The 27282-nt window shown below is 40.3% G+C and overlaps 1 protein-coding gene across 1 annotated transcript; it reads right to left on the minus strand.

The window, feature by feature from the left end:
• Window positions 1-26769, minus strand: NIPA1 (NIPA magnesium transporter 1). The gene is made up of 5 exons (XM_060769820.2): window positions 26493-26769; window positions 17783-17830; window positions 11287-11377; window positions 8394-8554; window positions 1-7106 (listed from the first exon to the last, which is right to left on the minus strand). The coding sequence occupies exons 1-5, from the start codon at window positions 26638-26640 to the stop codon at window positions 6595-6597; spliced, it is 960 nt and encodes a 319-aa protein (XP_060625803.1). The 5' UTR covers window positions 26641-26769; the 3' UTR covers window positions 1-6594.
• Between the last annotated feature and the right edge of the window lie 513 nt (window positions 26770-27282).

Here is a 27282-nt window from a genome sequence, read left to right on the forward strand (position 1 = left end):
TTTGAGCTAAAAAGTTCTTTATTTTAAAACATTACATATTAATAAACAGGTTTGTGATCAGAAACCTTAATAAATAGCCTTTGCTAATTTACATGGCAAATACAACATGCCTATAACTATTGTTTCAAAGCAAAGCTATTGAGCATTGAACAAATCTATGTATACATAGATTTGGGAGCTAATAAAATAGTCCTCTTTTTAATTGGCCTGAAGGAACTATATTGCAACATAATATCAGTTAAGCAATCAAGTCTATATTTGAATTTTGGCTCCCACCCATCTTTTTTATTGTTTGTGTCCATACTTTGATTCTAATCATATTATCCATCACAATCTATTCTACCACAAAATCTGTTTCACCACTAGTTATAGGAACTATACAAGATTTCTCTCCCCATGCGTTGCTGGGGGGGGGGGGGGGGGATAACAATTTGCTAACACCTTTAGCTTACCTTGCCTTCATAAACAGTGTTAAAATGTGCGTCTAAAGTGCTTTCATTTAGTGTAGATATACAGTAGATGTGTTAGAAATGTTTAGCGCCACTCAAGTATAAATAGGACTAGCTGTGGCTTCCTGCTAGTAACATAGTCAAAAATGTGTTTGCTGTTGACAATACGTGTAAGAAATACCATTAAATATAATGGGATATACTTTTAAATAAATATGCCTGGAATTGGGGTGCTGATAAGAGTATGTTGGTCTCATTTTCCTAATTAATGCTATTGAAAACTTCCAGTAATAAATTATTTAAAATGATTTGACCATACATGCATTCTCTAAGTGTGTGTAGAATTCAGCATCAGAATCAATAACTTTATTTCCAATATATTAAAATGAAGTCACGTTGTAAATGAAGGCAAGTTGTAAAAAAGCAATAAACAATGTATGTAATATAACAATCCAAAGTGCTCTGAAGTCTTTAAGGTTATCTTCAAATCAGAGTCCATCATACAATATATACAGTTCCAGGACAGTTTATTGAGACTTTGTTTTTAAGGATTTTTAAAAAAACTCTCTTAAACTAAAATGTGAAGAGAAAGCTCACCTCTTCCCTTTTGGAGCTAGAATCAACAACAGATTTACATTCAGAATAAATAAAGTTTATTACTAAATAATAATAAATAATTACTAAATAAGGGAGCTGCGGTGGCGTAATAGGTTAAACCCTTCTGCCGGCTGAATTGCTGACCTAAAGACCTGAAAGTCAGTGGTTCAAATCTGCGAGATGAGGTAAGCTCTATCTGTCAGCCCCAGCTTCCCATGTGGGGACATTAGAAAAACCTCCCACAGGATGATAAAACATCCGGGTGCCCCCTGGACAACGTTTTTGTAGATGGCCAATTCTCTCACACCAGAAGCGACTTGCAGTATCTTCTCAATTCACTTCTGAAATGATAAAAAATGTACTAAACTACAATCATGTTAATAACTATGAATGGCTCCCACATACTCTCTCTCTCACACACACACACCACAAATGCTGGAAGATTTTGTATAGGCAGCAACCAAAAAGCCATTTTCAGCGTAATTTTCTATATAGTTATTATGAAGTAATTATTATTATTATTTATTTATTATTTGCATTTATTGACCGCCCCTCTCAGCCCGGGGGCGACTCGGGGCGGTGAGTCGCTAAGTAAGACTTAGTTATATTCAGTGAGGCGTAATCCCTTGTAAGTGTATGCAGCCTGTGCCTTCAGTGTATCAGAAGCAGCTTTATAGGACAGCACACAATCCACTGAAATGGAGGAAGTTATACAAGAAATATTCTTAGTCCGACTAGGAGTATTTCTTCCCCCAAAGTATTTCTCAGTTGATTGTGCATACAATCCACAAAATTATTTCAGTGTAAACAGTTTAGGAGATGCAGCTTAAACATTACACAAAATATTCTGTTATATTTAGGATATAACAAAATGATTTTTGGACTTGAAAATTATTACTTTATCAAATGCAAAAAGGTCTCAGTAAGCAGGAATTAGGGATGCAATCCTGCATATATAATTCCCGTTTCCTAATTCCTTCTTGTTCAGTAAGGAAAATCCTACAATTTGACAGAACTAAATGTCATTTGTATACCATTATACAGCATAAGTATACTATGAAATACTTTACGGTACACTTCATGAATACATGCTGTCAACTTAAAACATTTCAATAAGCATAGGCTCGAACTGTGGTACGTGGCTAGGTTCCTGATGGTCAGTGTGCATGAACCATGTAACAACCTAATACAGATATGTTAAGGTTTGAGGAAGACCAAAGTCCAAGAGATAACTGCACATTTATTCTCCAGGCATGGCACACCTTAGATGAAAAGAGGAACTGCAGTTTAAACACTGCAAATTTAAGACTCAAAACAGAAATAGTGAAATTATAAAATATCTGATAACAGAAAAAGACACTTGTGCTAGAATTAGTATAACTCCTGCAAGCTCTTGAGCTAAAAAACAGAAGGAATATTATTTGTTCAATGAAGTAGCAAAAATAAATATATGTATCTATCTATCTACCACCTAAACGGCTAAATGCTGCAAATATAAATAATGTGAAAGGCCACAAAATTATGTTATAACATTCTGAAATCTGGGCATGAAGTCGTTTAATCTTAAACCTTAAACCACAAATCAGGAAATATAATCCGTTTCAAAAAGTGCCATGAGCAGAGAGCTGGTGTCCTGGAGGAAAGTAACAGCACCACATGACTCAATACACACAAATATGTCAAATGAATATGGCCAGCTGGTAGCACCAATGGTCATTTTATCTGACAGCCCTACAAGTATGATCAAGGATTTTGCCTATGATTTCTTTTTTCAAATTAGAAGTGCTATTGATTTTTCCTTTTCTGATTATAGTCTATGTTTTAATTTTTATGTACCATCTATGGAATATATAAGCAAATCTACATGTATGTCATTATACCAGAGCATAAGTGTGTTCTATTTTCCCTGTGGAGTTGATCATTAATAAGGTCAATTGGACAGGCAAAATAGACTTCAAATGCTCAGTGTTATTTGGAAAATTGAGTAACTTCCTCCCCCCTCCCTCAATTACCCATCCCCAACATAGACAGCAAATTCCTAATTCAATAAAGTATAGCTGTGTATAGGACTGAATGTGCATAAGTACCAATATGCATAGTTAGGCACTTCTTTTGGTAGAGAATGATAATGCACATAACAAGCTATAGTCTTCTGAAACTGGCAGAGTGAGAGAACTCTCATAGCCAAATTGTGCCTAATGACATCAAGACAAAGACTAAAGTCAAAGACTAAAAAAATTCAAAGGATTCTTTCTCTGAAAACAGGACCAAAATGACTTGAAGCTTGTCCAATGGTTATTTAATCAGTTTTCTCCTGTCCGTTTGTTATTTTAGCAAGGTAAGCCTCAGAATAGTTCCTCCAGAAATTTACCAAATTTTTCCACGCTTGTATGTAAGCCTCCTTGAGTCCCCTTTGGAGTAGAGAAAGGTGGGGTATAAATAGGGAAAATAAATAAAATTTCCTATGAAACTAATAATGAAACCTTATCTATACTGATCAAAGGCAGCTACACACAAACTTGGGTGCCAAGACAAGTGCCACTTGTTTTAGGAAGTCCAGGATATGCAGATAGCATTAGAGCACCTGGCCTAACTTCTGCTGCATTTTAAAGCAGTCAAAACAGTTTCTAAATGGTGAAAGAGATAGACTCCTAGAATTGGAAGAGACCTCATGGGCCATCCAGTCCAACTTCCTGCCAAAACGCAGGAAAATCACATTCAAAGCACCCCTGACATGGCCGTCCAGTCTCTGCTTAAAAGCCTCCCAAGAAGGAGCCTCCACCACACTCCGGGGCAGAGAGTTCCACTGCTGAACAGCTCTCACAGTTAGGAAGTTCTTCCTCATGTTCAGGTGGAATCTCATTTCCTATAGTTTGAAAAAGATTCTACCTTTTTCTAAACTTGTCTATTTAATGCGGATGGATGGATGTGTGGATATGGAGAGCCAACTGCATTAATTTACTCTACCACATGCCCAAGATAAACTAGACAATGTATATCTCAGCTATATGTTCTTAAAGGAGGATGGGCAGATTGGAATCTGCAACTAGATCTGATTAATTTGCAGCATAGATTTATGATTTAAAGTTATTTCCCAATATTAAAAAGGAATTACTCTAATTTCCCCATCTCCAATTTGCAATTATATTGCTATAATGGAGAAAAATGGGGGCAGTGAGGATTTTTCAGTTCTCTTCCATTCTGGTAACTTGTCAGTTCAGAGACATTATTTGGCTCAGAGTATACTTTTATTCTGCATGTATGCTTTGCCCTTGAGTCCAGCTGCTGGGTATAAAGATCCTAGAAAAAGCAAATTTGAAGTCTACCTGCTCCTGCTTCTTAATTTTAATCCATAATGTGAAGCCTTCCTTATTCTATGTAAATCCAGATTAGAAACTGAATTCCTACTTAGAATTTTCAGAAGATTTAAGGAGGAATTACAGAATCTATGTGCCTATTTGCATATATTTAGAACACTGGTAATTTACATACAGTTACCATTCACTCAAAATTCAAATAACACTATGTAACACAATTTTTGTTCCTGAGCAATGAATGTCATTTCTTAATTGGTTCTATCATTTAAAATGTGGAAAAAGTTTATTAAACTGCAAAAACTTTGTTTTTGTGGAGAACCCTGCAGCACATTTTGCTATAGTTCTTCAATGAACATCTCATAGAGTCTCAACCACTTCAACATCGTTGGTGGCATTCACAAAAACAAAGTTTCTGGAGTATAACAATTACTTTCAAAGTAACAACTGCACAATTAGACAGGAAATAACACTTTCAAACCAGGAACAGAAAATTCTTCATATTTTGTTACTTAGTGTAATGTTTTTTGTTAGGAATGGCTTGAAAGGAAATCTGATTGGATTAATACCTTAACTGCTTGGTTGTGGATTTTAAATGGCAGTGTTTTTTAATGTTGTGAGTCTCAATCTAGTGATAAAAGCAGAATACTATTACTACTATCAGTAGTAGTATTTACTTAATTACTACTTACTTACTACAAGTAGTAATACTATAGCAAAATCAAGTTATGATCTTGAAGACTGGTGGGAGACTTAGGCACAGACATAAACATTTAGATCAGCAGAGATTACTTGGTAAACCTGCTCCTGTGCATATTGTTTATATTTCTTTGGAACTGATATGCAAATATTTTTCTGTAAAATTATTTCAAATGCACCAATAATATTTAATACAATATGCCTGTAAATTTAAATCAAATCTGACATTTCATACAGGAATACAAATCCCAAATTTCTGATTCAAGTATATCAAATTAATCTTAGTTTGCCTATTTTTTACAGTGACGGAATTGTCTACCTCAGTATATAGAGAACAGAGTCAAATGTCTTTTACCTGTTTTCTGAAAAGAGTGACAATAGCTTTCAGTTTTTGCTGCTTTAGGGGTAGCTAAAGAGCCACCGAAACTGCTTGGTTTAGCTTCCCTTGAAATTTTCTCCGCACTTAAGCATTCACTTTATCACAAATCTCCTACTGCTTTTAAAAAGTGCTACAAATAATTTACTGAATTGTGTTAAGAGAACTGGGAACACTAAAAATTGACAGTAATAGAACACCTTTCAAAATAAATACACATTGGAACATGCATAGATGTTATCATAGAGTCACCTCAAATATTCAGTTTCTAAAATCTCTAGACCGTCTGGCTATTCTATATGTTTATGAGCAGAAGGACAGTACAATGTTAAAGAGAGTGTGAACTGCCCTTTGGAAGTTATATTTTTAGAATACAAAAGGCACTGAAGTAGTTTCCAAGTGTTTACAAATGGTCTACCAAAAAAAGGGTAGCAAAGTGGTTACAATGCAACAAGCCTCACATCCATTTTTGTTGATACTTTCATGCTCCTGGATGAATGTAGTGTGTTAATGCACTTCAGATGCTGATTGTGAGAAAAAAAGGCATATCTGTAAATTGAAAGCTGCATTTACTAAGGACTGTGAGCAAGTTTGAGCTGATAAAAGAAAATATACAATTGACAGATCAATTAACTCTGTGATTTGGCTTCAATTATGAATTCCTCATCAGCAGTCCAAATTGCAGGGGGAGGCACAGAGGAAGAAAATATATCTCTGTACAGTTTCTGAGACAATGATATTAGAATCCCCAAATAAACTTGTAAAAACTATTATTTCTGGTACATAACAGTTTAGTTTGTTCGTATCACTAGAAAGTTTCAGGTAGTTCCTGCATGTTTAAATGCCTGACTGCGTCAACCTTTCACCATATAAACCACTTTCTAGGGAAAGAAGCACATTAGTCTTCTGTGCTAATGCTATTCTTACCCATCTGCTGTGAGGATTATAAGATTATTCATTTCATATCATTAGATAGTTAAGCATGACGATAGTAGTCCTAGAAAAAGTGAATAGAGAACACATTCATTTCACAGATTCCAGTGAGGAATGTAAGACTTTGTTGTTCTCTGAGCTTAAAAAGTAAAGGGCCTACCATTCCTGTGAGCTAGAAATTTAAGGCTTTCAGATCAGCCAGTCTCTTAAAATAAATATCATGATCTTAATCAGTCTTCATATTAGGCTTATTCAAATCCCCAATACTGAAACTGAACTCCTTGAAGACTTGTATAAGAACAATTCCAATAGATACAGTGATGAATCCACATGCCATCCCTAAGAAATCAACCATTCCAACATTACTCCACTCTCTGAAGAGAATGGCGGAGGCCAGCAAGACCAGAGTGGTGAAGACGACGTAGTAGATGGCACCAAACACAGAGGAGTCAAAACACTCCAGGGCTTTGTTGATGTATCTGAACTGAATTATTATGCTACATCCTAACACGGCTAGCAGAACCAAGCAAAGGTACAGTGCTCTTTGACTCGATGGATTGTTGTGAAATATATCTTGAGCAGCCAAGCCAATGCCTTTTGTGCTGGGTACTGTGAAACTTCCCAGCAACGAGCAAATGCTGATGTAAACCATAATGTTAGTTGGTCCGTGAGCTGGTGCAATCCAGAAGATAAGAAGCAGAAGCATGAGGAGAACAATGCAGAGGTAACCCACAAACACTGAAAAACAAGAAAGAAATAACAGAGGGTAAATACCTATGTAAAACAATTCACAGACATTCTATATACAGTACAACTCCTTGATCTACAGAACCAATATACATGCTTTCACTAATTCACTTAGGGCCTGCTACAGACGCTATGCCCTCTTCTCAGTTCCTCTCTAATTCATCCCATTGAAAACTATAGAGATCGCCATTATCCATGATGTAATGTAGCCATGAGACGTCTAGGAATATAGATATAATAGGGTTTGCTATTATCCACGATTTAATTAGTCAGGTGAAGATCATGGATATGGGGACTGTACTATGTATGCAAACCTTTACACTGTTTTTGTAAACATCATTCATTCTTAATGGGTTGTACTTGGAAGATCCTGCAATAATACTTCAGAACACCATGCATGGGGTGTGTATTTATGTTCCTCCTCCTCCTCTTGAATGCTATGCTTGCTGTCTAACTTCCTGTCCAAAGCAAGCCACATTGTCATGGGATGCAACTCATGGTTCCCTTTTGCAATCCTCCAGTGGGATCCAACAGTCCAAGTACCATTAAAGCCTGCTACAGCTGACAAAGAAACATGCAGGGCCAGTTTTTTGGAATGTGTAAGACTAGGCAGGTGCATCTATATAAACAAAAATGTAATGTTTGTTTGTGGGATTAACATAACTCAAAAACCACTGGAAGAATTTACACCAAATCTGAACACAATACATCTATAAGGCCAACGAGTAACCATCATTCATAAAAACACTGAAAAACACAGCGGAAGAGACTTTAAAAGCCAAAACAAAAAACAAAACAAAAAACATTACAACGCATGTGCAAAACCATATATATATATATATATATACACACACACACACACATATACACAAACATACATACACGCAAACACACATATACACAAATATATACACCAATATATACACACACAAAATACATACACACAGACTGGGCCACAGCAACATGTGGCAGGGGACGGCTAGTATTTAAGTGGGCCAAACCAGGGTAGGACACAATGCAGTAGAGATGGGAAGTAGCCCTTCTGTGGGTTCAGCCACGAAGGAACAGAAGCAGGAAGGAATTCATTTTTTTTCTTCCACACTATCGCTTGGCAGTAAGCACAAAGTCAGATCAGACAAACATTTATTCTTTCTTACTTGTCTCTTTGTTGTTGGACCAACATTGCCTTCCCTGGTTTCCTTATAGAAACTGACCCAGCAATATCAGGACTCAATTCACTGAGCAATGTTATTATTAAATGGTTTTTTTTTAAGTTACCTGGGTTTGTGAGTTTCTCTTCCAGTTCAGCCTGAGTGGTGACACTTTCAGACTTCGGAGAATGGATGATGAGGACCACAGAACCTGCACAGCTCAGCAAACAGCCCAATTTGCCAAGAATGTTGAGTTTTTCTTTCAGTAAGTAGGAAGCTAAAATAGACCTTCCAAAAGAAAAGGGCCACACGGAAAGTTTTAATTTCAGTGCTTCTAATTTAATTCTAAGACATGACTCATTGCCACCCTTTTCTTTTTCTCTATAAGTAATTTTATTTTTTAAACTAGTTTTGAACCAGTTCACTTGGTTCCTAATTTTGATTTAAAGGATATGCTTCACACTTTGGGCCCTTCCAGACAGGCATTTAATATGAGATCGGTCTCAGTTTTAGCAGAGACGCCCAAATGATGTCTCTGATAAAAGCAATTTTTTATGGAGTAAACCGGAGGTTCCCAGTTTACTCCACATTCATTAAATACCTCATCAGATCCTCATCAGCCCCCACACTATCCACCTTCTGTAGGGATTTGAAAATCCGGATGTTACAGCAAGCATTCGAGAATTATTAGTCCCTAGTTGTATATGCCTAGCCCCTTGGTCGCCAGATAGTACTCTGTTTTGCACTTCATCCACTTTCCCAGCCCTATGTTTCACTGTTTGCACTATCCCCTGCCCAGTCCTTTTATAGTTTGGTCTTGCACACTTTAGAAATCTAGGTCATTGTGTATGTTGAACTTGGTCTGATGGAGGTCCAAGGCAATTAGTTATATTCTATTATGTTTAATGTGTTTTATCTGGATTGTTGTATTTTCTGATGCTCCTATTTTAATATGTTTTGTTTTACAGATTGTTTAGTTTTATGTTTTGTTGACATTTTGTCCCATATGTAAGCTGTCCCAAGTCTCTTTGGGAGGATGGTGGCGGAGTTTAAGTTATTAGTATTAATGAAAGATTCGGGTCCGATGAGGTACTGGGCCTGTATGTATTGACTTCTGGTATTGCATACTGGGATCAATCTCCACAGCAATCTCCACTTTAGGGCATCTGGAGCGCAAAGGTGTGAGAGGGTGCCCACCCCTCCTCTCCACCGCCCCCCCCCCCTTAGGCCCCAAAACTAACTGGAGAGGCTTGCCGGCAGTGCGTACTTCTCCCTACGGTCCTCCTGGCGCAAGAAAATGGTGGATTTCCCTGCTCCCCACCTCCCCTCCTGATGCGTCATTTTCTTGCATCAGGAGAACTGTAGGGAGAGGCCTGCGCTGCTGGCAAGCCTCTCCGGTAAGTTTTGGGGCACAAATGGGGGGATTCGGGGTGGCTTCATGCCATCCCGATTTGATTCAGGGTGGCATGTAGCCACCCTGCAGGTAAAGTCCTGGATTTGGGTTGGGAGTAGGGACTACAACCATGCAGAAGTGGGTTATTTTAACCCGTTTCCATGTGGGTTTTATCTATGTCTGGAAGTGCCCTTCAGTTTCACTGGTGTCAAATTCAAAATGAGAATGGGGGATATGAAATATATCAAAGTGTGATATGACAACTATTTTTTTACAAGCAATGGTAGACGCTGAAGGGATTCTATCCTGTTGCTTTTGAAAGTGAGTGAGGTGATAATTGCATTCAGTTTTAAAAAATGGTATTAATGAAACAACACAGATTACACAGGTCTGTGATGAAAGAACATTTTAAAGTATTATAGCTGGTTTTAGAGTAATTTCGGATGTTGAATTTGAAAAAGATAATAAGAATGTCATACCACACACAGTTCTTTCACAGATTTTATATAGTAGGTCCTCATTATCCACTGGGGTTTGGTTCCAGGATCACCAACAATCCAGGCACCAAAGTCCATGGATACTCATCATATACAATGGCATAGTAAAATGGTGTCTCTTTTATAAAATCACAAATAGCTCAAACAAGTGGCAGAGAGAGCCTGAGGATCTGTGAAATGGCAAAAGGCCACAGTAAGGTTTGCCTTCATATTTAGTGTAGTGCTTGGCCCACAACAAAATTTTCTTTTGAGAATTTTTTTTTAAAAAAGCCATGGTTGCCTGAATCCATGGATGAAGAGGTAATAGATATGGATAAAACTGATATGTTATCAATTCAGTAGTTACCCACTTTTGCTTATGTATAATTTTTAATGATTAGCCACTTTAATCTCAATCCTGAGAAAAAAGCAGGGCGCAAATAAATATAAATAGAAAAGGAGGAGAAAGAGGAAGGAGGGGAAGACAAGAAGGAGGGTGGATGATGAAGAGAAGTGCAGATGCGGATATTCAAGTGCAGTTTCTTGTAGCGTTAATCAATGGATTTGTGTCTTATATCAGCAAAATAAAGTGTTTTGTTAGTCTATTAGAAAACTTACTCTTCACACTGGCTTTCTGACATATTATATAAGGAATTAAATGAGATTTCAGCCATGGGTACAATTCCTAGATAGATAGATAGATAGCTTTCTTTCTGATAATAATAATAATAATAATAATAATAATAATAATAATAATAAAAGATTCTCAACTATTTTTTAAAGCCTCTGGCAGCATGATGGTACTTCTCATCCCTTGCTTTACCCTCTCTCTGTAAAATAAAATATAGTACAGTATGAAGCCAAAGACTAAAAGGAAAAGATATGAACAATATACCATGTGGAAGAAATAGGCCAAAGAAGAGAAACAGTAGAAGAGGTTGACACATAGAAACAAAACAAAAACATACAGAGCCTATGTAAACGACAGGGATATTTGATGTAATAAGAATAAATGACACAAGGAGGGCTTCCTTAACATCTTTTTCCAATGGCATGGTTTAACTTTAACTTTCCTTGCTGCCCTTAAACTATTTATTTCAGAGGCATTTGTCTCTGTATTAATTTAAGAAGCTAATGAAACAAGTCCTTACCCAAAAGGAACTCCAAGAGCTCCAAGTGGCGTCACCAGGACAGTCGGGACTGCAGTGTAGGCTAAGAAATTTCCAATCTGACCAAGTGCCACTGCGGGGGAAAGTGCAGACATAAACAGACATTAACAGAAAAGAAGTGCTTATTTCTGAAGAATGAATAAACATGATTATAGTTGAATGTACTGCGGAAATATGAACAACAAACAGCCTCTTTACTATATGTGGTGGGCTTGTGAAAATGCTAAAAAGTATTTTGTCAAAAAATACTTTGATACAGAGAATTTTAAAGATGACTATAACAACAGCTGCAAGATCAGAGGATTACTCTTTTATTGCTTATTACTGAAGAATGGTTATTAAAATTGAATGATTCAACAGGAATAGATAAATGTGTCTATTCTGATTAAAGAAAAAACATGAATAATGCTTTTGCAAGACTGGAAACCCCTGATTGACTTTTTGAGGAAAAAATGTAGTGATTGGAGGACAGTTGGTTTGGAAAATGAGTATGAGTTAAATAAGAAGCTGAATTGTAATTTCCAAGTGAAACAGATAAGTGGTTGTAGGGTTTGTTGGGTGAGTGGGCATATTAACAAAAGACCCTCCCCATAAATGCACAGCAGAGTCATTTATCAGCAGCAGTGTGACCCAGCACCAGCAGCCCAAAGTGATTTAAAAAACAAAAACACACAGACCGATGTTATGTCTTCCATAGGAGGCTTTTCTTTGTAGTAAAATAGTATAGTTGCACTATTTACAATAACAAAGTTTCCACAACACAATGAAGTCCTTTATACTTTCTTCTTTGTTTCCATGTTGGGCTTCTTTCTTATGCAGATAAACAGCTTCACTCTCACAAAACCTCCTCTCATACCAAAATTACACAGGGCTCCACATAGTAGCTTTACACATGCGGCCTTTAACCTGGGGCATCTTCACACTGGGTTTACCTCACACTCGTCAGGATGACACTAGCTTGGTCCACTGACTCTAACAGACTTCGGCCTACTCACTCTCCTCAGGAAGACACTAGCTTTGGCCCACTGACTCTAACAGGCTTCGGCCTACTCACTCTCCTCAGGATGACTAGCTTTGGCCCACTAACTCTAACAGGCTTTGGCCTACTCCCTCTCCTCAGGACGACACTAGCTTTGGCCACTGACTCTAACAGGCTTTGGCCTACTCCCTCTCCTCAGGACGACACTAGCTTTGGCCCACTGACTCTAACAGGCTTCGGCCTACTCCCTCTCCTCAGGACGACACTAGCTTTGGCCCACTGACTCTAACAGGCTTTGGCCTACTCACTCTCCTCAGGATGACACTAGCTTTGGCCCACTAATTCTAACAGGCTTCGGCCTACTCACTCTCCTCAGGAAGACACTAGCTTTGGCCCACTGACTCTAACAGGCTTCAGCCTACTCACTCTACTCAGGAAGATACTAGCTTTGGCCCACTGTCTCTAACAGGCTTCGGCCTACTCACTCTCCTCAGGATGACACTAGCTTTGGCCCACTAATTCTAACAGGCTTCGGCCTACTCACCTCAGGAAGACACTAGCTTTGGCCCACTAACTAACAGGCTTCGGCCTACTCACTCTCCTCAGGATGACTAGCTTTGGCCCACTGACTCTAACAGGCTTCGGCCTACTCCCTCTCCTCAGGACGACACTAGCTTTGGCCCACTGACTCTAACAGGCTTTGGCCTACTCACTCTCCTCAGGACTACACTAGCTTTGGTCCACTAACTCTAACAGGCTTTGATCTACTAACTCTTTCAGTGCTTTACGAGGCCTCAGACAACTCGGTGGCTCGCTGTGAAGCATTTGCTCGATTCTTCGCGGATAAAATTGAGCGGATTCGGTCAGGTTTTGACGTCATGTTAACGGCAGTCTCTGGGGATGTAACGAGAGCATCTGCTTGTCCAGGTTTGTTGGATTTGTTTCAATTGGTTCAGCTTGAGGATGTGGACAGGATCCTTGGAGAGGTGCGACCCACTACATGCATCCTAGACCCCTGCCCATCCTGGCTGGTCAAGGAAGCCAGAGGGGGATTGGCAGAGTGGGTGAAGGTGATGGTTAATGCCTCCTTACAGGAAGGAAAATTTCCAGCGAGCTTGAAACAAGCTATTATAAAACCGTTGTTGAAGAAGCCATCACTGGATCCCACTCAATTCGACAACTATCGGCCAGTTTCCAATCTCCCCTATTTGGGCAAAGTCATGGAACGTGTGGTGGCAACACAACTCCAGGGGTTTCTGGTAGACACTGATTATCTAGACCCGGCACAGTCTGGCTTTAGGCCGGGACATGGAACTGAGACAGCCTTGGTCGCCTTGGTAGATGATCTGCGCAGGGAACTGGACAGGGGGAGTGTGTCCCTGTTAGTTCTGCTGGACCTCTCAGCGGCCTTCGATACCGTCGATCACGGTATCCTTCTGGGCCGCCTCATGGATATGGGGCTCGGAGGCACTGCTCTGCAGTGGCTCCGATCCTTCCTTGAGGGACGGACCCAGAAGGTGTTACTGGGTGACACCTGTTCGGCCCCACAACCGTTGTTGTGTGGAGTCCCACAGGGTTCTATCTTGTCCCCGATGTTATTTAACATCTACATGAAGCCGCTGGGAGAGATCATTCGGAGTTTCGGACTAAGATGCTATCTCTATGCAGATGACGTCCAAATCTGTCACTCCTTCTCACCTGTCACCAAGGAGGCTGTCCAGACCTTGAACCGGTGTTTAGCCGCTGTATCGGACTGGATGAGAGCTAACAAATTGAAACTGAATCCAGACAAGACAGAGGTCCTACTGGTCAGTCGTAAGACCGAACAGGGCATAGGGTTACAGCCTGTGTTAGACGGGGTTACACTCCCCCTGAAGACGCAGGTTCGCAGCTTGGGAGTGATCCTGGACTCATCGCTGAGCCTGGAAGCCCAGGTCTCAGCGGTGGCCGGGAGAGCTTTTGCACAATTAAAACTTGTGCGCCAGCTGTGCCCGTACCTTGGGAAGTCGGACTTGGCCACGGTGGTCCACGCTCTTGTCACATCCCGATTAGATTACTGCAACGCACTCTACGTGGGGTTGCCTTTGAAGACTGCTCGGAAACTCCAACTAGTCCAGCGAGAGGCAGCCAGATTGCTCACCGGGGCGTCATACAGGGAGCATACCACCCCCCTGTTGTGTCAGCTCCACTGGCTGCCAATCCAGTTCCGAGCACAATTCAAGGTGCTGGTTTTGACCTATAAAACCCTATACGGTTCCGGCCCAGTGTATCTGTCCGAACGGATTTCCCTCTACGTCCCACCCCGGAGCCTAAGATCTTCTGGGGAGGCCCTGCTCTCGACCCCGCCTCTATCACAGGTGAGATTGGCGGGGACGAGGAGCAGGGCCTTCTCAGCGGTGGCCCCCCGCCTATGGAACTCTCTCCCCGGGGAAATCAGATCTGCAACTACGCTCCTTTCCTTCAGGAAAAAACTAAAAACATGGATCTGGGACCAGGCATTTGGACAAGCGGGTAAATAAAGAAGAACTCCACTGGTGGCTAGGAAATGACTAACGGATTGGTTATATGGAACTCTGGAATCGAAACGCTGATTATAAGAATGACTTTTATATGATGTTTATATGATGTTTATACAATGTCTTAGGTACCAGTGCGGATGTTTTATTATGATAATCGTTTTAATTGCATTTGTATATCGTTTTTTATATTTTTGTATACTCTGTATTATTATGTATAGGCATCGAATTCTGCCTTTTTTGTAAGCCGCCCTGAGTCCCCCTCCAGGGGTTGAGAAGGGCGGGGTAAAAGCACCAGTAATAAATAAAATAAATAATAATTTACGCACACTTTTGTAACCAAAAATACCCAGTTAATTTTTAATATTTCTGACAAGGTTTACAATATAACTGCAGAAAAGGGAGTTAGTAGTAATCTTTTTCTCTCTCTTATTCCTTGTTTTCTTTATTTAGATAACTTTAGTTTGCTATTAGGTGACATGATAAATGTTTGTGTATTGTCTTTGTAGTTTTCTTTTTCTGTATGTTTTATTCTATTTTTATTCTATGTAAATTTTAATAAATAAAGATGGTTTTTAAAGAAAGGGAATCTCTTTCCTGCCACATTTATAGCCAGCCTTATTTTGCATCTTTTTCTCTTTCTTTCATTCCGATTCCTCCTCCCAGTCCTAGAAGAAACTTTCAAAACTCAGTCTCTGGTGAACATGAGACAACAACATCTCACACGTCACAAATATTTCCATAGCGCTATTAAATCCTGAGTAATCAACAACCCGATTAAGGACTAACAAGACAGGAACTGAATGCGGGTATAACCTTGCAACAAGGCATGGCGTGGTGGTAGCCTCAGGCAGTGGATTTTCAGCATCATTAGAGATTGTGGCTTTTGTTTGTATCTTACCCTGCCCTACCTCTGCAAACCTAATTAAAAGTGCTGAAAATGGACTATGCCTGATGAGACAATAGGAAAATTGGGTACATTCTTTTTTGTGGGTTCTTGTGTAGAGTCACATACAGACCAATTAGGACCATCAACCTTTAGAACCCTCTACTTAGGAAAAAAAACATGTTTAAAAATACAAGTTTACTTAATCCCTCCTGGGCAAGATGCAATTAAACCCAGGGTCCTATACATTTTGAATGCAACATCAACATAAAAGGTTCTCCTGGATACAACTGATTGTTTTACTAAATTTTCTAGACTAATACATTAGTATAAGCGAGTAAGTCAAAACTGAGAGAGAATATGCTGTGTTTGTTTGCTTGAAGAATGGTTGGCTGTTCCACAGATCACAAAATGCAAAATCCATCCACTTGCATCACTGTTTTTCTGATAGAGTAGCATCTCAGCAAGGTTTTGAGTGAAGGTGGCAAACAATTAGAAGTGAATGTTTCCTAAGAGGACATTTATGATTTAGACAAAACATACTCAACTGACTAAAGTTCTTCTTCACTTAGTTTATGACAGTCCATTCACAACCAAACACAGAAGTTCAAAAGTAGGAACAACAGGACCACGAAAAGTTGGTTCATATTAAGGGCTCGTCTGCAAGGGCCACATATGGCAATGCAGTGGTGGTCTTGGCTGACTGTTTTCCTTACATACAACTGACCTATTTTAGTTCTCAATGAATTTCTGAATAACAAAACCAAAGGCGCCAGTGAGCGACATCAACTCTAGTGGACTTCTCTGGGCCCATAATCCCAAACATTTGCTTCATAATAATACTCATCAGGCTTACTTTTCCCCCTCTCCATGGGATGCCCATTTTCCACCCTACTTTTTTATGAACAAATTAAAAGGCTTCTTGATTGTCCTCTGAGGTCAAATTATATTTGGATCTTTTAGCATGTGAAAACTGCAATAGCAAATCCCGTTCCTAAAAATAGCAGTCACAAATCCAAACCCTCTAATCAAAAATTTGGTGTTGAGTCTGAAAAGTATTTCAGCATGGGGAAAGCACTGAATGAGAATAATTTGTTCACCCAACCTTATCATTAGCAGCAACTAAATACTATCTTTTACAAATATATATTTACGTTGCTTATGTGATGTATTTAGGTTTTAAATGGTTATTATTAGATCACATACCAATATTTTAGGGCTCACTCATGCACATTTTGACGTTCTCCAGTCCTTTCTTCACAGAAAGGACTGGAGAAGAACTTTAGTCAGCTGAGTATGTTGTGTCCAAATCATAAGTGTCCTCTTAGGAGACATTCACTTCTAATTGTCTGGAAAAGTATATTTTATCAAATCCCGGCAAATGCAACTGCCAAACAAGTAATGGTAAACTAGAATATAAGAACTGCCAACACATTTTTCAGGCCTGACCTGGATCACTTTCAGCTTCCACAGGCGACTTTTTGAGACCTACAATAATTTACTTGATACAGTACTGCAGTATCATGTCTTGCAAATGTGCTTCATCACAAAATAATAATAATTTAAAAAATCAAAGTGGCCATTTATAACACTTGTTATCTAATATCTTCAAACCTGGAACAACCTGTACAAGTTAGTAACAGAATAGGAGGACAAAGGATAGCTATCTAACTAAAAAGAAAAAGGAGGAAGAGATAATTGGGTCACTGCTTTGCGAGACAAAATACAGCATTCAATGACACTCTGAACCTGGGCACACATGTGTGCATCCATTTTTCGCCCATTTTTCAACCAAATCTGCAAAAGATTTGGTTGAAGTATTGCAACACCAGCAAGCTACAAGATATACTTCTAGGTATAAACAATGCATCAGTGAAACCTCCAGATAGACCAGACTGAGAATGTATAGGAGCTTTTCCAAACCTGGAGCCCGCTAGATGTATTGGATTGTCCGCCAATGATTGCTGGGGTTTTTAGCCCAATACACACTGATGCATCTGGGTTGAGGATTGATAACGTAAAGGATGTAGATGCATATGTCTTTCCCTTCTCAATATTATTAGGATTTCCTGCTTAGTTATTTTAAGGTATACTCACTTGCAATAGTGCCTGACCACCAGACTATGTCAGTTAAGTATGAAGTTCCTAGAAAAATCAAGAAACAGAAAAGAAAATATTAACAATATCTGGATAAAAACAATGTCTGTTTAGATACACATACCTTTCACAAATCACAAAATGATGCTGCTCCTGTCATAGATTCCAGGTTGTGTGAAATCTAACGGTTGTCATCTCTACAATACTATCATAGGGAGTGTTAAGCCTGATTAACTTGCAGCTGCTACTGTTTAAGATGTGAAGTATGATTCCAAGTCATTTGGCTCTCCATCCTTAACAATGATCAAAATGATACTGCGCAAGTGGTTAGTTTTATCCCCCTAGACTCTAGAGCAATGTTTCTCAACCTTCCTAATGCCACGACCCCTTAATACAGTTGCCTATGTTGTGGTGACCCCCCAACTATAATATTATTTTTGTTGCTACTTCATAACTGTAATTTTGCTACTGTTATGAATCGTGATGTAAATATCTGATATGCTGGATATGTTTTCAATCACTGGACCAAATTTGGCACAAATATCCGATATGCCCACATTTGAATACTGGTGGGGTTGGGAGGGGGATTGAGTTTGTCATTTGGGAGTTGTAGTTGCTGTCATTTATAAATAACCTACAATCAAAGAGCATTCTGAACTCCACCAATGATGGAATTGAACCAAACTTTGGCACACAGAACTTCCACAACCAACAGAAAATACTGGAAGGGTTTGGTGGGCACTGACCTTGAGTTCTGGAGTTGTAGTTCACCTACATCCAGAGAGCACAGTGGAATCAAACCATGATGGATCTGGACTAAACAAATGTGACCACTGGTGGGGTTTGGGGAAAATAGACTTGACATTTGTGAGTTGCAGTTGCTGGGATTTATAGTGGGATTTATAGTTAATCAAAGAGCATTCTGAACCCCATCAATGAGAGAATTGGGCCAAACTTCCTACACAGAACCCCCATGACCAACAGAAAATACTGTATTTCCTGATGGTCTTTGGTGACTCCCTGACACCCCCTCATGACCCCCCTGGGGTCCTGAGCCCCAGGTTGAGAAATGCTGTTCTAGAGAAAAAATCCTGTATCTAATACCATTCCCAATCTGACAAGCATATGAATATTTGTCCTAAATTGTTTACATATGATTTAACACAAGTTATTTCAGAACACATTTTGCTAGACATACCAATACACTCCTGAGAATACCCTTTGGCATCAACATTGGACATTATTACCCATTATTTTTAAAAGTCAGTAGGACAAAAGTGTATTTTTGCTCTGTAAACAATACTTGTTGTCTCAGATGAAAAATATTAACCATTCTTCCAGTTTTTCAAAGTTTGAAATAGATGTTGTAATATATGATGTTCTGCAAATAGTATTAATAGTGAAGACGTAACTTTTTGAACAGTAATTGACCTGCTGCATTTGTCAGAATTTGAAAAACATGGAAAGCTATCTTAGCATGATTATATTGGTATTTCTCAAAACAACTTCCAAACAAAAAGCTGAACATAACACATTATGCACATATATCAGTTGTACTTCTTCTAAAAAGACAGGAGCTACCTACCACTGGTTTTCTAGAAAACCAAATCTGTCATTTGATTCTCATTCAGAGTTCACTTACAAAACATCCAACCCAAGGCTGAACACAATCAGACGATTGTGGAAAATGCAAAGTAGACAAGCTGGAGAGTTAGTTGATACTGTCAGCTGGTAGCGATGCAGCTTCACATAATGTGTTGTGTTTTAGGACAGTCTCTACTCTCATAGCACATGAGATAGGAATCATGTAGCCTTCCAGCGGCAGTTAGATGGCAACTCACAACACACTGCACTCCTGAAAGTAAATTCCCTTCTACATCTGAATGTGCATCCCAATGCACATCCCAATTAATGTATGTAGACAGGACAATCTCTGCATTTAGATACACACCCAATTTATGTTTGTGCTAGCTCAAAACATATAAAATCATGGGAAATAATAATGCTCTGTTCTGCTCTGATCAGACCTCATCTGGAATATTGTGTCCAATTCTGGACACCACAATTTAGAAGAGATATTGACAAGCTGAAAGGTGTCCAGAGGAGAGCAATTAAAAGGATCAAAGATCTAGAGACCATGCCCTATGAGGAGAGTCTTAAAGAGCTGGGTATGTTTATACTGCAGAATAATAATAGTAATACTAAACTTTATTTATAACCTGCTTTACCTCCCTGGGGCGGCTCAGGGCGAGTTAGCGTGGCAAAGATTCAATGCCATAATAAAAACAAACAGGCAGAGAAACCAAATCAAAACAATAAGTAAAATAACATCAATATAAACTTATAACTAGCCATAAAATAAACATTTAAATAAACATAATAAATCTCATAAAACACATTTGCAATTTAATAAAACCTAAATAACATAAAATGCATAAAAGGTATAGAATGGTTTTACAGCAGTCAACAGAGCCAGGGCCAGGGTGGGTTTCCAGTATTAATGCGAAGTTATATATTAAGATGTTCTAATCCTCCTCCTCTCCATAGGCTACGATGCATAGATGGGTTTTCAGAAGTTTTTTAAAGAAGAGGAGAGAGGGGAGAGGGGGCCATTTCTATTTCTTCGGTAAGGGAGTTCCAGAGGTGAGGAGCTATTATGGAGAAGGCTCCTCTCTTGTTCCCACCAACTGTGCTTGAGACGGGAGTGGGAGCAACAACAGAGCCTCCTCTGCAGACCGCAGCACCCATGTTGGTTTATATATGGAAATGCGGTTTTCAAATAATCTTGAAGAGAAGGTTGAGAGGAGATATGATAGCTCAGTATAAATATGTGAAAGGATGTCATAAGGAAGAGGGAGCAGGCTTGTTTTCTGCTGCCTTGGAGACTAGAACTGTGTTTTATCCTGTATAATTTCTGCAATGTAAATCGCCTGGAGCATGGAGGAGAGCGATTAATAAGTAATTAAAGATGATGATGATGATGATGATGATGATGATGATGATGATGAAGAACTCTGAGTTCAAATGGGTTCAAATTACAGGAATGGAAATTCCACCTGAACATTAGGAAGAACTTTCTGATAGCTGGAGCTGAACTCTCTGCCTCTGATGGTGGTGGAAGCTCCTTCCATTGAGACTTTTAAACAGAGATTGGATGGTCATCTGTCGGGGGTGCTTTGATTGTGCTTTTCCTGCGTGGCAGGGGGTTGGACTGAATGGCCCATGTGGTCTCTTCTAACTCTGTTATTCTACGATTCTATGAAAAGGCTGATTTAGTATGGGTCACACTAAGATATTTATAGCTCCACTGTTTCTGGTTATTGTGTGTGTCAAGTTCACCTTTTGACTTATAGCAACCCCATGAATTGTCAGGCAAGGTTTTGCCATTTTCTTTCCCTGAAATATAGCCTATAGCACCTGGTATTAGTTGATGGTCTTCAACCCAAGTACTAACTAGGGCTGACCCTGCTTAGCATCCAAGGTCAGACCACATCTGGTACCTTTTTTGGACTACCAAATAAGGAGGTAACATATCTGTTGATGAAAACGATTACCTAAGGGTGCATCTACACCAGGCATGGGCAAATTTCAGCCCTCCAGGTGTTTTGGACTTCAACTCCCACAATTCCTAACAGCCTACCAGGAATTGTGGGAGTTGAAGTCAAAACACCTGGAGGTCTGAAGTTTATCCATGCCTGATCTACTCTATAGAATTGATGCACCTTGACTCAACTTTAACTGCCATGGCCCCATGCTATGGAATCCTGGGTTTTGTAGTTTAGTGAGGCACAAATACTCTTTGGTAGTGAAGGCTATAGGGCAATTTCTATTATTCCCATTGCATGGTGCCATGACAGTTAAAGCGGTGTTAAACTACTTTAATTCTACCTTGTAGACACACTTTAAATCATTGAAGGAGCACCCATCAAATTTAATGCTTTTGAAATTCTCCCTGAACACTCCAGTTTGAATAATGAGTTTGCTGTTTGCGGTCTAATCACTTGACAAAGGGGATTCTTGGCACCTTTTATCCAGTGATAAGGATCTTAGCTGCACAAACATAAGAACATAGCAATGCTTTAAAAAGTGGACATATTACACAAGATACTTAAAGGGTGTGAATGTGCCTAATGCACACTGAGAGCTGTCAATATTAGTTAATTATTCTGTTTTTCTAAGTGCCACCTCATGCTTTGCCCATCAGTTATTTTTCTCAAATAACTTAATTTCACGGATTAATTTCACAGTACTATACATGACTAGCCACGGCCAGCTAGGGCATCAGGAAAATTTCCTATGTTGTCTTAGGGCAGATCTTGTTTAGGCAACGGAACAGAGTGGTTTTGTAACAGGACAGAGAATAGATTGAGGGCAACAATTCCCCTCCAGGCCGGATTTCTGGCACAGGACAGTTTATATCAGAAATGCCAGTGTTATCCTTCAGCCTGGAATTGATTTACGAGTATGGATGCTAGTCGGTTGAAGGGCCCCTACAAGAAATATAGTAGTTTCTGGACAAATCAGCCCCATGCATATTAAATGCAGAAAACTGTACTTTTGAAACTGTTTAGAGGATGTGTGTGCAAATCATGGCAAAAATCCAAATAACAGCATGTTCCGCTGTGATCATAGAGTGACTTTTGTTTTTCAATCCATGGAAAAAGTGGATTTTTAAAAAACCAAGTTTTTTCATGTCAGGAGTGACTTGAAAAACTGCAAGTTGCTTCTGGTGTGAGAGAATTGGCTGTCTGCAAGGAGGTTGCCCAGGGGATGCCCGGGCAACACGTTCTTGCAGATGGCCAATTCTTTCACATCAGAAACAATTTTTTAAAAAACTTGGTTGCCATCCTATGGGAGGCTTCTCTCATGTCTCTGCATGGGAAGCTGGAGCTGACAGATGGGAGCTCATCCTGCTCCCTGGATTTGAACTGCCAACCTTTTGGGCAGCAGTCCTTTGGACACAACGGTTTAACCCATTGTGTCACAATGGTTTAACCCAGGGGCTCCACAAAAAGTTGGGGTGAGTAGGAGAAATGAATTGGACTACTTTAAGGAGCTCTCTAAATTCCAGCCCACAACAACTGCAAATTTGTGTGCAAATTACATGGAATTAAACTACTGTCTTTCGTTAAGAGAGAAAAAACTAAATGTGTGCAAACAGGCTTGCAACTTATTCAATGCACTACACACTAGCAAATGCGGGGAATATGGATACGTTCTAAGATCCCTCTGGGGGCACCTTTAAAAGGGACAATAGCAAACATATTCTGACTATACATGAGCTGAAAGCATATTCTACAACTGCACTTGTGAACCTGGGTGGTTCTCAACCTGTGGGGGCTGCGGACCACCAGTTGGCTGCAAGGACAAAAATCTGGTCTGCAAGCCTCCTTCCTCTTTATTATATTTTATTTATTATTTCATCTCCTTTCACACGGACTGCCACTCCTTCCCTATCACTGACCATGGATATGTTCTATATCAGAAATTAGAGCTGATGTGGTCTATCCAAAGCAATTTTCTCAGTCAGTACCCAAACCGAATCTAAAGTTGACTAAAACCTGATTTGTAACCCCTTTGGTACTTATATTGTAGAGTGGTCCCTGGTCAAAGTGGTCCCTGGTCAAAGTATTCCCTGGCCAAAAAAAAGGATGGAACCGCTGATCTACACTTACAATTAAAGGAGTTTGTCAGCATTCTATGTGCCATGGCTCAGTGCTATGGAGCCATAGGAGATGTAGTTTGACAGGGTCTGTAACCTTCTCTGCCAGAGACTGCTGACGCATCACCAAACTACAAATCCTATGATTCCATAGCATTGAGCCATGGCAGCTGAAGTGGTGTAAAACTACAGTGTAGATCTGACATGGGCAAACTTGGGCCCTACCTCCAGGTGTTTTGGACTTCAACTCCCACAATTCCTAACAGCCTCAGGCCCTTCCCCTGTTAGGAATAGTGGGAGTTGAAGTCCAAAACAACTGGAGGGCCCAAGTTTGCCCATGCTTTGTGCAGGTGCACCCCCAGAGAAACCCACAAAGACTCTAGGGGGCATTTTCAGAGCATGGGAAACCATGGATATCAAATTCACGGGTAAGGAAGTCATACTGTATTGTTTTCAGATAATAAAAGAAACTGAATATACAAACAAGCTCATTGATTCTGAGGTTACACATTTTGCCTCCCTGACCAGACAAGACGATGCCAATAACTACTTTCTCTGAAAACTTTTGTTACATTCTGAGCGTCCAGCATGCAGTGACACAACAATGTTGGTGAAGGTGACTTTCACCAAGAAAGAACTGAATATTGAAAGAATAACAAGATACAGAGGGTCCATGGATCAAGAATATGGAATCCTGGGAACTGTAGTTTTGCAAGGTCTTTTGCCTTCCTTGCCCAAGAGGGCTGGTTTCTCACCAAACTCCCAGAATCCCATAGCATTGAGCCATGCCAATTAAAGTGGAATCAAATGACACTAAATCTGCACTGTAGACACACTCAAAGTAAACCATGAAGAGGTTGGATGTGATTATTATTATTATTATTATTATTATTATTATACAATACGAGGATTTAAAGATCGTACTGCAAAGACTCTGGCAAAAGCCTGTCAAGGTGGTCCCAGTGTTGATCGGCACACTGGGTGCAGTGCCTAAAGACCTAGGCCTGCACTTAAACACAATCGGAGCTAAAAAAATTATCATGTGTCAGCTGCAAAAGGCCACCTTAGTGGGATCTGCATGCATTAGTCACCGATACATTACACAGTCCTAGACACTTGGGAAGTGTCCGACGTGTGATCCAATACAACAGCCAGCAGAGTGATCTTGTCTGCTGTGGATTCATCTTGTTGTGTTTCTAATAATAATAATAATAATACTTTATATATAACCCACCCTATCTCCCTGAAGGGACTCAGGGCACTTTCCAACAAAAGTAACAAATCGGCAAACATTCAGTACCAAAAAACAAATAACAAATCAAAACAGAAGGTCCAACAAAAAGGAGGAAGAAAGAGAGCATTGACAAGACTTGAATGACTAATACAACATAATGCTGGATATTCTGACAACATGAATGGACTGGTTTAAACAATGTTTTATATTTATGTAGTTTTTAGAGGGAAAGTAGCTTTCAAGCTGTTATTGATTAATGTTTTTATTGGTATGTAACTTTAACTTTATGTAGTGATCATTGTTTCTTGTTGTCTTTTGTTGATTGTTTATATTATTTTCTGTATCTGTGGATTGCTGTAAGCTGTCTCAAGTCCCTCCGGGGAGAGGGGGCGGGGTATAAATAAAGTTTATTATTATTAAGGTAAAGGTTGTGTCTGACTCAGTTTCTAAACCTCCAAGGTCATGTAGCCGGCATGACTGCATGGAGCACCATTACCTTCTCTCCAAAGCAGTACCTATTGATCTACTCACATTTGCATGGTTTCGAAATGCTAGGTTGGCAGAAGTTGGGGCTAACAGCGGGAGCTCACCCCGCTCCCTGGATTGGAACCACCAACCTTTCGGTCAGCAAGTTAAGCAGCTCAGAAGTTTAATAATAATAATAGGGGGTCCCATATTATTATTATTATTATTATTATTAATAATAATAATAACAATATTGTTTTTGTTACCTCCTCCACAAAGAGTGCATCTCCACTGCAGAAGGAATACAGTATGACACCACCTTAACTTGCATAGCCTAATGCTATGGGACCCTGGGAGCTGTAGTTTCACGAGATCTGGTGCCTCACCAAACTACAACTCTCAGGATTCCCATAACATTCAGTTAGGGCAGTTAAAGTTGTGTCAAACTGCAGCAATTCTATATAGTATAGTTGCACCCCATGCTATAGAATTCTGGGAGTTGTAGTTTTGTGAGACTCTGCTCTAAGAGCACAGGTGCCTTGGAGAACTACAACTCTCAGGATTTCCATAGCAGTGAGTTAGGGCAGTTAAAGTTGTGTCAAACTGCAGTAATGCTATATAGTATGGTTGCACCCCATGCTATAGAATCCTGGGAGTTGTAGTTCTGTGAGACCCTGCTCTAAGAGCACAGGTGCCTTTGAGAACTACAACTCCCAGGGTTTCTATAACATTGAGTTAGGACAGTTACAGTTGTGTCAAACTGCAGCAATTCTATGTAGTATAGTAGCATCCCATGCTGTTGATTCCTGGGAGTTGTAGTATTGCGAGACCCTACTCTATGATGGATGGTGCCTTAGAGAACTACAACTCCCAGGACTTCTATAACTTTGAGCTAGGGCAGTTAAAGTAGTGTCAAACTGCAGTAATTCTATATAGTACAGCTGCAATCCATGCTTTAGAACCTCGGGAGTTGTAGTTTCCCGAGACCCTGCTCAAAGACGGCTGGTGCCTCGGAGAACTACGACTCCCAGGACTTCCATAACATAGACCTAGCGCTGTTAAAGTAATGTCAAACTGCAGCAATTCCATATAGTAAAATGCTGTAGAATCCCAGGAGTTGTAATTTCCCGAGACCCTGCTCGAAGACGGCTGGTGCCTCAGAGCGAACTACAACTCCCGGGGCCCCGTAGCATTGGACAGTGGCAGTTCCAAGGGGCGCCAAGCTGTACTGACGCTACGGACTAGATCCCGGGAGTTGTAGTTCTGCAAGGTCTCTGTCCTGCAGCTCCTGTCAAGAAGGCAGGGTGAGCAGCTCAAGCGGCGCCCGCCCGGAGAAGGCGCGTGCCTACCTCTTCCCCTGGCGCGGACGATGCCCTTCTTCTGGAGCACGAAGGTGGAGCCGTTGACCAGGCTGGAGACCACGGCCACGCTCAGGCCCAGGGACACCGCCGCCGGGCCCGGGGAAGCCCCTCCGCCGACTCCCTCCCCGACAGCCATCCTCCTCCTCCTCTTCCTCCTCCAAGCCGGCCGAGAGCCGCTCCTTTGCAGAAGCCGCCCCTTCTTTGTTGCTGCTGCTGCTGCTGCTGCTGCCGGCGCCCTTTGGGCTCTCCTCCTCCTCCTCCTCCTCCTCCTCCTCCTCCTCCTCCTCCTCCTCCTCCACGCCCGGCGCTCAGGGCCAGCTGCACCCGCCGAAGCAGCCCGCCCTCCCCGGCATCATCGCGGGAGCAGAAGCGGACCCAACGCCGCACCCTGACGTCACGGGCCCCGGCAGCATGACGTCATGGCCATGCGGTGCTCCAGGGGTGACGTCGCCCAACCCGGCCCGGGGGGGGGGGAAGGAGGAGGAGGAGGAGGAGGCGCTCCTTGGGTCAAAAGGAGCAAAGGCACCGGATGTTTCCATCACTTTTTGAAATGCCATTTACAATAGCAGAGCATCATTTCATTATTATTATTATTATTATTATTACAGCATAATAATAATGATGATGATGAAATGATGCTCTGCTATTGTAAATGGCATTTCAATATTATTATTATTACAGCATAATAATAATAATAATAATACTAACAATAATAGCATATAATAATAGCATCATATAATAATGCTATAATCATTATTATAGCATCATAAAATATATT

This window comes from Anolis sagrei, chromosome 3, assembly GCF_037176765.1.
Source record: "Anolis sagrei isolate rAnoSag1 chromosome 3, rAnoSag1.mat, whole genome shotgun sequence".
Taxonomy (NCBI): domain Eukaryota; kingdom Metazoa; phylum Chordata; class Lepidosauria; order Squamata; family Dactyloidae; genus Anolis; species Anolis sagrei.